This window comes from Abramis brama (assembly GCF_963993115.1).
Source record: "Abramis brama genome assembly, chromosome: 3".
Classification (NCBI taxonomy): Eukaryota; Metazoa; Chordata; class Actinopteri; order Cypriniformes; family Leuciscidae; genus Abramis; species Abramis brama.
Window position 1 is genome coordinate 20,742,882 of NC_139965.1, and position 13,221 is coordinate 20,756,102.

The window sequence follows — 13,221 nt, forward strand, 5'->3', positions numbered from 1 at the left end:
TTTTGTGTGTCTTATAGTGCGAATAATATCTAAAGCATTCAATCTGTTTCCCCATAGTCACATTCAAATGTCATGGCATTTATTTTATTTTCTTATTTATTTACATATGTAGTCTAATATGAATAAATTAAAACTATTGGTGTGGATGCTGAAATGGATATCCACTCCAGCAATATCTACAAATGTTTTATTTATTGTTTTAATCATGCAGTAATCGCAATCTACTAATAGAAAAGGACATTCATTGGCCAAAGTGAGTGGGAGAAAATAGAGCAACCTTTTCTTGTATTACACAACCATTACTCTTAATCTCACTGTCTGTCCGTCCTTTCCTTAAACTCTGTCTCTATTGATTTATGGGTTGTTTCCTTCAATATATCCCTATCATTTTCCAATTATGCTTTCTCATCCCTCATAAATTGGCAGAGAACTGAGGGTCTTGTTCACCTGATCCAAACTTTGAGGGAGGTCTGGTGTGTCTCCGTCACAGTTGTGACTTGCAGCAGGACTGATCAATTGTGTGAATCTGTGACGCATCTCTCTCCAGTTTGTTTCTCTGTCTTCATTTTCTCCTTCTGCTATTTGTTGCTGACAAATTGAGGTTTTAAAGTGAATGAGCCTGTTTGCTGTAAAATGTTTTTAGGGATGCTGGATATTACTGTGACCGGGAGGGGACATGTTAGGTGGCTCACTTAGTTTTGGAACGTGATACTGTATATGCCGTGATATTAATTTGTGGGAACGTGTTATGTTGGCCACAAAATAATTTTGTCGAGGTAACGTCATCCTTATGTTGTGGCCACACGATGTGAAGTCATGGCCTCCAGTTCCTATGTTGAGGGAACAACATATTTTTACAACACACATTTCTTATGTTAAAGGAATGGCATACATATGTGATTTTAAATTGAAAATGTTTGAATAATTTGTTATTAATATTATTAGAAAAATAATATTTCAGCTACAAAAAGAAAAAATATAATAATCGCATCCCATTGTCTTTCAACCCCATTCACTGATATGTAGGCTATTTTATTTTTGTTTAATTTTTCGCTTGATTTCATTACCCAATTAACGTTCTGTGTTATCTAATAGGCCTAGCCTATGTTTTGTAACACTGTAAATTCCAGACAGTTGTGCCAATAAAGCTTTGATTTTATATGACTCTATTTCTTAGGCACACTTACAGGAATTTTTCACTTCGAATTTGAGGCTATTAATTTTATTTCGGCTATAGGGCCCTAATAATAATAGTAATATAAAATATTAAACAGACTGTGAATAGATTTAAACGGGTGTGGGATGGGACATAAATATATTTTCTTGTAGGCCTATATTTTTTAAGCGCTGTCAAACAGATTAATCGCAACTAACATAAAAGTTTGTTTATATAATATAGGCGTTGTACACACACAAATATGTGTATGCATATATAAAATAGGCTATGTGTGTCATGGCCAGGACAAAACTAAGAGAAAAGAAGATGTCCTATCCCGCTGGTCATCGTAGGAAATAGCTAGTGAGTTATTGTCAGAAAATGGTGTCTAATGGAGAATGAGACTATAAAGAAGGCTCAGTCTGATTCAAACACAATTATGGGGCAAACAGTAGCAGATGAGCTTGTAGTCATACACCAGATGAACTAGCTCACAGTCAAGAGTGTTGTTTTCTTTGGTGGCTCTCAAGACTTTCTTTCTTTCTTGTCTTATTTAAGGTTATTTTAAAGTGTAATAACTGTGTATAAAAAGAGGATATATTATGTGGCGTTCTATATGTTTGTGTCCTGAAGCAGTTCTCGTGCTGACTGTCTCAATAATGCTGTAGTGTGACTCAGTGCTGTTGAGGCGGTGATACTGTCACCTCTCTGTTTCTGTCCGCATGCGTGGGCGCGCGCGGCCGGTGACTCATCCCTGCTTTTCACCGTGTGTTGGTTCGTGAGCGAGTGAGTGAGTGAATGAGTACGCAGGTTATATGTGGGTAAACCTTACTCTCATTCATTAGTTGTGATTCATCCAAATTACCAGCAGGAAGCGCAATTTCTCACTTAGTCAACCATTCAATCGAGGGTGAGTTCATCGTGTCGGAACATCAATTTCAATGTTTTCTTTGCGTTTAATATACAGGCGAACTCCATTAACCACAGTCCACCAACCTTTTCTTTCTCCCCTTGTGTGTGTGTATGTGTGAAATAACAGGCAAGAGTTTACATTGCTGCTGATCTTTACCTCAGCACGCGTTTGTTTTCAGTTTCAGCTTCCACCGCTGCATTCACATTCCACAGGACATCACATTTCGCTGGCGTTTTTTAAAGAGTTTTTGTCATTTGGTGCCACTCAAATCGTATTAAATTTGATTTGTTGTATATAATGCTGCAAATCTATCTCACACTGATGTTTTTTTTTACAAAATAGCCTAATATTTTGAAGGTGAATCATGGCGGTCTGTAGGGCAGGAAAGCGTACGCTAATTTATTTATAACTCTATAGCCTGTATATTTAAAGTTACATTTTATAATAGTTATAATAACTGTTTTGCTACGGATGTGATAGCCTATTAGATATCGTATTGTAGCATTTAAGGGACCCCTACATAGGCCTTGGTCAATTTATTTTCATCATCATCGTTTTTTAATGGTCTTACACTGTTTTCCAAAGTTATTCTTGTTATATTTACCTTTTAACTTTATTTGCTTCAACAAATTTAGTGCAAAATATTGAATTTCAGTTAATGTATTAGGCTACCATTTATGCTATCTTACAGCAAATCAATAGGCCTAGGCTATGTTAATTGGATGTTGTCATTGGAAGTAGCATTACTATTCACTATTAGATTATAAATATTTTGATTATAATATATTGCTGCATTTAGAGTACAAATTTAAACATTAATATTTGGTTCATAATTAGGGCCGGAACAGGTGAAGTCACATGGAAGATTGTTGTTCAAAGTAAGGGAGTAACATATAGGCCTAATAACTGAGCATATATAAAAAAATAAAAATAATTGAAACTGTTTTGAGGAGATATCCTATTAATCCATTATGGTTTTATAGCAGTGAAGATAACTAGTAACTTCTAAAAAGTAAAAACTGTAATAGGCCTACATTTTCTACAGCAGGTGCTTCCACGTTGATCGCCCCTTCAAAAGGGCGCGAATTGTCCATCACCTCACAGCGTGGGCTCAGCAAGATCTCTGGTGTTCAGATCCCACACTCACCGTGATCCTGACAGCGTTACGTAAAACGGAACGGCTCAATAATTCATACGCAACCCTTTTAAAGCTGAGCCGCCTTCAAACGATAGTCTGTCCTTCCCCCTCAAACACACACACACACAGATGATAAAGACACAAAACAACCATAGGCCGTGATTGAGTTTGCTGAATTTTATTTGACAAAGTAATCTCCTCGTTTAGTTTTTTTCCTTTACCCACTCTCTTTTTGTCTCGATATTGTCATATTTACAGTAATAAAAAATAAATCATTTTTAGGAAGGATTACATTCCACACTTACATTGCAATGTGTAGCATGTTCCTTTCATAAAGTGCATCGTATTTGTCAGATTTCAGTACACAATACAAATAGAAACAAACAAAGCAAGAAAATGATCAACAACGAATACATCACAGTATCAGAGCACCCATCCACATCTCTGACCGCTTGCTAATAAGGGCCACATAATTGTGCTGACAGTTTACCTACACAAGAACTTTCCTTTAGCTCTATAAATGAGTACAAAAGTGATTGTGGATCAAAGTGAGACTTCATCAGTAACAAGAGATTTTGATTTTGGATAATGGGCTACATTTGGGTGCAGTGGTTACATAACCCCAGAGGCTCTTCTAAAGGCTTACTGTCTCTCTCCTCTTCTTTATTTTAGGAAGGCGCCTTCTCACTCTAATGTTGCTGTTGATGGGAAACACAGAGCTCTGCTTAATGGCCCAGAAAACGGATTTCAAGTACCCTAGATAAATGTAACATTTCATGCTCTTCAAGGTTATTTTTAGCAGGGCTAGATTTAGTGGTAATAGAGCTTCCATGCGGTTAGGTGCCGTCATTCAGATGACCTCTCTCCGTTTATGTACGCCAGCAGTGACGTCATGACAAAGGACTAAGGTACGCTAGTCTCTCTCTCAATTTTTCTTCTTTCTCTCTCTATAACTCTCAAAATAAGACCCCACCGCCTGTGCTGTTGCTAGGAATGCAGTCATCTTATATTTTATCCACTACTGACTGAAGATATGTGAAATTCTAGATGGCTGGCTGCCTGACATACTTCAATTCTGTGATGATATCTGTGGTGTTAGTAATTGGATAGGTCACTTTTGAGCATGAGCTGGGGGTGGACCATCTGTCTGTAGTCTGGCACACTAAAGGGCTGTCCCAATCCAACAGAATGCTAAAGAGAGGACTGCACTGCCGGTAGCCGTACTGGGCTCCAGGGTGGGATGCAGCCGTTCCCTTGGCGTTGAACATGTGCACCACCTGGTTCTCTGGGTCTATTTTATAGCTTTTAGACCCTACTGTTAAAACTAGGGATGCACCGATATGAACATTTTGGCCGATACCGATCATTCTATATACAGTCAAACCAAAATTCATTCAGACTCCTTCAACATTTCTCACATTATCACAGTTTATTCGCTATAGTTTAGAAAATGGTTATAAAATATGACAAGAACTCAGAGTTATCAAATCAGTTGATATTTCACTGGTTTTGGCCATCCTTCTGTTAGTCTGTCTCACAAAATGAATTAGGTTGAATCGCTGTCAGCTGTTAAATTTAAGTACACAATTAGATACTATCAATTTAGGTCAACTAATTACCAAGCAATGCTTAATTTTGTTCAGTCTGAGATGAAAAAAGCTTGCGTTAGCAATTAAAGAAAAAACACTTAAGCAAAACATGGTCAGGTCAAAGTGTCTGAATAATGTTTGGTCACAGTTTACTTTATTTTGCTATCCTCACTTACATAAATGAACTATAGTGTCCTGCACCCAAAATTATATCTGGTGTCTGAATAATTTTTAGTTTGACTGTATTTTAAGGCCGATAACCAATATATTAGCTGATAAATAAAAAAAATTATCATTTTTGAGAGCCTGTTTACAAAAACAAAAGTCTCACCATTAAAAGCCATGTCCCAATCACAATTATAATGTTCTCATTATAATTTTATGTAGCCAATATGACAGCACATGTTGCACTAAACTGTATTTTCCTTTTTTGAAGTGATTCCAATCATATTTCAAGCAATTCAAAACCATTGTGGCGAACAGTGTGCATCTAAAGTGTCAGCTGAGGAAAATAATCCATTATTTATAACTTTAATATATTGGTGAAATTTTCTTATTGGGCTGATAACGATAACATTAAAAAATGAGCATATATCGGCTGATACCGATATGGTGAACGATATACCGTGCATCCCTAGTTAAAACTATCCGCTACTAAACAAACGATATCTTGTCTGTCTTCAGTAGTCAAGCTGCCTATAATCTGGGAACAAAGCTGTATTTGGACCCCTGCAGGTTTGAAGGTGACTGTCGACACAGTCGGTGATGTTAGAAATCATAATCCTTGTTTTTACTGATCTGATTAATGCATTAACTCAGTAAGACACTAGTAAGTGAAATTATGGCACTTTCTGCCTTGTCAACACTTTCTGTTTCACGTGTTCGTTTTTTTGTTTCGTTTTTGCTTTTTTTTTGCTTTTTCTAGGAAACCATTGATAAGAATACAGGTACTGAACACACGCACATATACACACACACCAAAACGACATCATAAAACTCATGCCCTGATGTGTATAAAAATATACGTTTTCATACAGCATTGCATAAGAAAAATAACCGCTGCACCCCTGTACAAACTGAATCTATAGCATCCAATTGAGTACATTGTAGTGGAGATACATTACATAACGATAGAGATTTTCTGAAAAACATTGATATTTGCCAGGTGTCGTGTGTCATGAGGGGTGGGTTATTTTTTATAAGTGGGCACAGTGTGACTGGTCACTGAACCCAACTCCTGACATAAGTGAGTGGTATATAAACAAATGGTCCGCTCGCTCTCGCACACAGACACACAAACAATCAGGCGTATCACACAGTCGCCCAAAAAAAAAAAGACTGGAGAATTATTCCACAGTGTCCAGACTGTGAAATAACTCCATGTAGAAGTCCATCAGGTTTTGTACAGGTCACTAAGAGTATTGAGGTTAGTCAGAGGGCATCTGGATGGGCTCTCAAGGCCAACTTTGAATACTTGTTCTACAATGTGAAAGCGCATCCTAGAAAACAGTACATTTGATTTAAAGAGCTGAAACACTCTGGTATCACTAACCTATTCTCAGAATCTTTTTATCATGTTCAAAAATTAGCTCTGTTGATGGCCTCATTGTGATTGTAGCTCTGTCGATGAACGGTACATGCTGATTCATTATTGCAGAAGAGAAATGGTAAGGCCTAAATTAAGATTCTCTGCTGCAAATGAGGGGTCGTCAAAGAACAGCTGTGACATTCATTCCCCCCTCGAAAACGCAAGGCTTTGTTATGGTCATATTTCAAGCTCCTCAAATATCTATGCATATAAAATATTACAGTTAATCCTTTAGCTGTTAGTGGTTGCATTTGCGCCATTTTGAGAGTCATAGTGTTTCTCGGTTTTGACTTTTGAGTTTCTTGTGTGTTTTTGGTTGTACAGCGTAATATAAATCCAGTTTGGCAGATTCAGTAATGTGTTTTTCAAATCTCACATGCCATTTCAAGGTCTTTTGGGCTGAATCTTAACTTAAGTCCCTTCTGTCCCATTTTGGCCTAGTTATCTGATCTTTTAATAGGCCTGCATGTAGATCTATTTACACACAAGCCTGCCCCTAACACTGATTTCTGATCTGACGGAGTAATTGTGCAGTCTACACACTCAGTTATATCTGATAATCGCTGGAATCATTTTGCTGTACAGACCCAAATCTTTTGTCTCATTTAAGCATTCCTGCCCCAGTTGGTCATTTGCAGAATTGCTTTGAAAGATGTTGTCTGCATCGAATTTACAGCATTGTGGCTGACATATTGGTCATATTTTTTTTTCTTTCATCATAATTTCAGTTAGTGAGATGAAAAAAAAAAAAGTGATTTGATAAAACTGGCTGTAAAGCGACAGATGCCAGAAGCAGTATAATTTTCACTCGCAGGACTGTGTTTTCTTTCTGTCATTCATACATTTTTAAGTGAACACGGATATAAGTGTTAGAGGCGGGTTTGCAAGGGAATAGCCTCATTGTATCTGCCACTGTCCGTGGTTCTGAAAGCACTCCCATAGCATGAACGTGTACATGAAAGCTGTTTACAGCTTTCTTCACACAAATCAGGTCTATTTTGTAATAATTTTTACTATTAATGGTGTTATTAATAGATATATAGTATATTGATACTTGTCACTGGGCCTGTACGACATATCTCAGATTATCCAGATTATTCAGATCATGTCTACTATTTGATATTTTGTGCATAGAGGTGTACTATGCATTAAAGACATGCAAATTATACATTTGCAGGTTGACATCTTGGATCTCAACAGCTACTGCACAACCTGCAACGTTTGACTGGGATCCCATCAAGGGAAAACATCATATCATTAACACTGGCACGGTACAAACCAATTATATGAGATAGACACAACTCGTAGGTAGTCCGACCTATACATCGCTCGATGTCCTTGGCCGCAAGGAGAAGTTGGACGGCACGCATCCACAGCAGGCTAGCCACAGGGATTTCTGGATGTCCGGATTTCTGTAAGCGTATATGATTGGGTTTATGACCGAGTTGCATGTCGCCGGCAGCACTGTTGCATACGTGTAGATCATTGGGTAGCTGGAGTCTGCCACGATCGAATACATAGCGAAGGGCATCCAACATGCGGCAAAGGTGCAGAGGATGACGGAGAGCGTGGATACACCTTTTGTGGTGGAAATGGCCATGAACTGGTGCTGAACAGCGATTTGCTGTGCGTGGCGGAAGGCAATCTTACAGATCTGTAAGTAAAGCTGCATCATGAGGGCAAACACCAGCAAGAACGTCACAGCGAGCACCACAGCATTGTTCTTGGTGACCGGCCGGCAGATACTGCAGCTGGCCTCGTCTCGGAGGCAGTTCCAGCCGAGCACTGGCATTAGGCCCAGGATGATGCACACCAGCCAGATGAGAACCACCACGACATAGGTGAATGTCACCGTGCGCTCTGTGTGGTAGGTCAGAGCGTTGTACAGGGACAAGTAGCGATCCACTGTGATGGCCAGGATGTTGAGCACTGATGCGGAGAAGGCGGCGATCAGCAAGCCGACGGAGATCAGAGTCGCGAACTCTTTGTTCAGCATATAGATGAAAACGAAGTTGAGAATGAGGCCAAGTCCTGCGAGCAGGTCCGCGAACGCAAGGCTCCCTATCAGAATGAACATGGGAGCTCTCAAGGTGGGCGTGTAGAAGAGGATGGCAATCACGATTGCATTCTCGCAGGAGATGAGCGTGCCTGTCACACACAGTGCAATGTCCCACGGGCTAACGGGAAGAGGCCTCAGCTCTGCCGTCCGCACCGGTGATGAGTTCCGCACATCCAGGAGATTCCACGTGCCCGCCGTGGAGAGGGAAGAGGTGTTTTGAAGTTGGTTGCTCATTGCTGCTGCAAGAGAGTGAATCATAGCTGATGGTGGGGGGAGGGAGGGGGTGAAAGAGAGAGAGAGAGAGGGGTGCGGTAGTGAAGATAAGAGAGAATGTGTATGTCAGTGGAAAGGCAGTGAGAATAGGATATCTGTCAAAAGAAATATGCCTGAAGCCTCTGAACCTGATGACACAGACTCTTGTTCTTAGGGCAGTCGATAAAATTACTAGGCTGAGTATGATATTATGCGTTTACAAAATTTGTCATTAGCTGGAATTTTCAGATTTTATAATTATTGCTGGCAAAGTGTTGATTTGTGGTTAATTAGAAATTAAACAGTCGTTGAGCACTTGCGAGGCGCAATTATCACATTTTGAACCACCAAAACAATGTAGCAAATTGCATCCGGACGAGCTGTAAATATGCAATACGTCGCTTAGTTTATTGCTGCATGTGCATTTCATTGGGAAAGGGCTATTAATCAAGCACCAGTCCTGACAAAACGCACGCACCTCACTTTGTTTCTATTTTTAGTAATTGGCTAAAAATAAGACGCGCCACCTCAGTGCACGGGTCTCTTATGAAGGCATCGTGTATATGCTTCCAGAATCCACAATGATGCGCTTTTTCCTGACGCCATAGACGCAGACACATTTGAACTCGTTCATTCATAAATTTACACTTCACCGACCTGGCTATATATAAACTGACCAAGAAAAGACTGCAAAGGACTCGGAGAGGTCAAGCCTCCGGCAATTTGTTTAAATACACTGGTGCCCGTTGGAAACCAATTATTGCAATTCAATGACACGTTTAACTAAGACATATTCATACAAAAGAAAGCACAAGTGCGCATCAGCATACGGTACCTCAGTGCCATGAAGCTGCAATGCCTTTTTCTCCCCCGAGCTCGCGCGCAGTCCGTGCCTGTCATACGAGAGGAGATGGAGATGAGAGGGTAGATGGAGGACCCAGAAAGAGACGGAGAACAACATAAAAGAAGAACTAAAATGCGCTTTGTTTCACGTAGTTGAGTAAAACCGTCATCTTTGGCGGGTTAAGTCCTGTGGAAAAGCGAGGTGCCCGTCGGTTAACATGGCTAATTCTGTTGGTAGGACGATAGCTCTGCCTCGCTTGATATTCCCCCCATTGGACCTCAGCGATGATTCTCCCCTCTGACGTCAAGAGTCCTCACAACAGTCATGATCGAGTCTGTGAATCAGAGATGCTGTGGACGGAATATTAATAATAAAACACGTTCAGACAACAACACGAATCCCACTATAAGGTACAAGAGACAAGCGCGTCTCAGTCTGTGTCATTCCCCCAGTACCGGACCCATTGTCGCCGGCAACTGCTGCCGCTTTGCGCAAAGCAACTCAATTCTTTCTCCTTTTTTTCTCCAAGATTACTGACCACACCAAACTGTCCAGCTCACACAAAGGCAAAGCACCACTGTCATTTGTTTTAAGTAACAAAATCTGCCTACTTTGCGCGTGTCTATGTTGTTATGTGTATGACTTTCATGTGTCTTTCATTTGCGGGATTTTACGCAAAATATTGTAACCCGAAAATTCTAAAAGTATATATTTTTAATAGTGATGATTATGTAACATCTCGATTCAGATATCTAATTTAGTTGTTGTCTTTGTTTTAAGACGGATTGTAGTGGTAAGGATGAGTGTTCAGTGGCGCGTAGGTGCGTCTCCCACTATGAGGACACTTTCAAATACTCCAACAACAGATGTCTTTACAAGGCTGTTTATTTTTAGAAAGTCGCATTTCCTTGAATTGTGCATCTGATAGCAAATACTGGCAGACGGTTATGAGAATTAGTTTTGGAGCTGTAAACGGCATACAGGTTTTACCTGCTGTGACACTTGGGGCTGTTCTTATACCTCACAAAAACCTGTTAGTCACAACGTGCAAAAGAAAAACTGGACAAGGAACTGTACAGGATCAGACAAACAATACATTGCTGGTGGTTTGTGTGCTGAAAATAGAGACACAGTGAGAAGGGAGGGCACTGAACTGTTTAAAGGAATGCTGTTTTCATTGTGTTTTCCCTGACAGACAATCTTATGAATAAGTAGTCGTGATCAGAATTACAATAAGTCTCAACATTGGTTGAGCATCGGCCCTGCAATGTCTGTTCATTGATGGGAGCTCCCACCAATCCCCTTCACTCTCACTCCCCCATTCATCTTCTCTGCACAGCATTGTGGGTAAGCTATTACATCATCACTCTCTCACACCTTTCTTACAAGTATGCATGCACTGTTACAACAATAATCTACAACGCCTTTCTGCATGATCACACCCATATACTCATTACCTGATAAACTTTACAAGTATTAGAACAAATTTGTATGCATTTTGATGCACATTTGTCAATTAGCAATGCTGTTAAATCAATGCACACTCACATGGTTGGTATCTGTATAGACACGGGCCTATTTATTTGTCTCTTTAAAATCCACTTATTTAAATCAACTTGATTTGCCCTAGTATGTTTCTTAGCTCTGTTTATCTTATTATTTGTAAGCAGCTACTGCCAACAATTTACTTTCTGTTAGACCATATAAATAAACAAGTGCATGTCAATATAGTGCTTAAGTTGTCCTGAGATACTGTATTGATGATTAAATAAATGCATTGCAATCCCTCCATTCAGCTGAGAAGACTATTACTGAACCCATGTCGACCGCGCAAAAACCTGCTGACGCTTTCCAAACGCTGGAACTCGCTCGTCAGCAGATGCTGTGGCATTGTGTGCGCGAGTATGTGTGCATGTGACTGCCTCATCAAATGTATTTATCTGCTGTGAGCATGCCAGTGTGCTTCTATTCACTGTCTGTTTGAGAGCAGCAGTTTAAACACTCGCAGTGTGAAGGTTTTATTTACTGAGATTTTCCTCAGTCACAGCTCTCTCCAGTTTCAAACTGTTTTCAGCTGTTCTCCAGCGAGAGAGGCTCTTTAATGCAGCACTCTGCTTCTTCCAGGCTTCTTTCTGCTTCCTGTCTTAATGACACTGATGTGTATCTCTTGAGTGGGTGGAGCAAGCTACACCACCACAAAGTTAAAAAAGGGAAGACAGCCATGAGAAATGGCACTGTTCTTGAGGTTTACACATTTTGAAAGCAAACAGTACTCATGGTCAAGGGTTTAATGCGCAAAGTCAGTGTTAGATAGATAGATAGATAGATAGATAGATAGATAGATAGATAGATAGATAGATAGATAGATAGATAGATAGATAGATAGATAGATAGATACTGCTCTAAACAATGGCATCTGTGATGCAAAACTACTGATGGCTGATTAGAAAGGTCAATTATATAAAAATTGACTATGAGATGTCATGATTTAGCTTAGTTACTGCAAAATGCTACAATTTTGAGGTTTGTAATGTGCATTGAGCGGATAATAGCAGTTAATTGTAGTGCATATTGATTGATGGATGAGTTTTAAGCATGGGTGAAATTTATCTAAAATGTCACATGCAAGAAAGGTGGTAAAAAAAAAGCTAGAAAGCTGTTTCCAGTCAAGCTTTTAAGCAGCCATCTTCTTCAGAAGGTGACGGTCTGCTAGACAGAGGCTCAACCTTTTCTTTTCCTCCTAATGTTTCCCTTTTTGTATGCCTTTAACTTCAATTTTGCTAACTTCAATGGAGCTCTTTTAAGCAGGATGGATTCTGATTTGCTGTCAATGTTTTTATCGTTCATTTGCTGGAAAAAATGGTTTTGAAAGTGATTTTGACAATATACAGTAGTTTCTCTGTCATTATCGTTATAGTTGGTGCGGACTCTGCTATTCTTTTTTTATTCTTCAATTCTTAGAACTTTATGGTTATCGTTACATTTATCATGGAGTGAATGGACCTTTTTTTTTGAAGAAGAAGAAGAAGAAAAAATGCAGGGCAGGGCCATGGACAAAAGCATGCATACGTCACCAGAGGGAGGGGGGAATGGGTGCAATATCCGAAATCATTGACCTTTTAAAATCATTACTAAGTGATGTTTTTTTGAAAATGTAAAAATACCGAAAGTTTTCTGTGAATGGAAGATTTAGGGTTAGGGGATAGAATATACAGTTTGTTCAGTATAAAAATCATTAGGTCTATGGAATGTATGTCCCCATAAAACAGGGAAACCCAACGTGTGTGTGTGTGAGAGAGAGAGAGTGTGAGAGAGAGAGAGAGCTTACATTAATATCTGCCCCGAGCTGGTAATACCATGGGTCTAACTGGGTCAGTTTTCCCATCTAATAATGACACTATTATACCTATAGGTGCAAATAGCTATTTATCACTCCTCTTCTTTCTTTTTCCATCCAATCTCTCTTACTTTTGTCAAGATCTCTTCTTCACTTGATGGGGTATTAGTCTGCAGCAGTAAACTCATGCCCAGTGGGGTCCGGCTGGCTTTCATGAGCGGCAGGTCCCCATGTGTGAAGAGTAATCCCAAGGGGGGCAGAGACAAGTGTTAGCATCCACTCAGGATAGACTTTTCCACAGCTTTCACCCAAAGCCTCTCTGACTGATGAGAGCATGTCATTTCA

The 13,221-nt window shown here is 39.7% G+C and overlaps 1 protein-coding gene across 1 annotated transcript; it reads right to left on the minus strand.

Annotated features, from left to right (window-relative positions):
• Positions 1–5,717: 5,717 nt before the first annotated feature.
• Positions 5,718–9,812, minus strand: gpr185b (G protein-coupled receptor 185 b). The gene is made up of 2 exons (XM_084110191.1): positions 9,531–9,812; positions 5,718–8,703 (listed from the first exon to the last, which is right to left on the minus strand). The coding sequence occupies exon 2, from the start codon at positions 8,699–8,701 to the stop codon at positions 7,703–7,705; it is 999 nt and encodes a 332-aa protein (XP_083966317.1). The 5' UTR covers positions 8,702–8,703; positions 9,531–9,812; the 3' UTR covers positions 5,718–7,702.
• Positions 9,813–13,221: the final 3,409 nt, after the last annotated feature.

What these genes read in the sequence shown, in the direction of transcription:
- gpr185b (XM_084110191.1), bottom strand. Translation starts at nt 8,701, where the DNA reads ATGATTCACTCTCTTGCAGCAGCAATGAGCAACCAACTTCAAAACACC.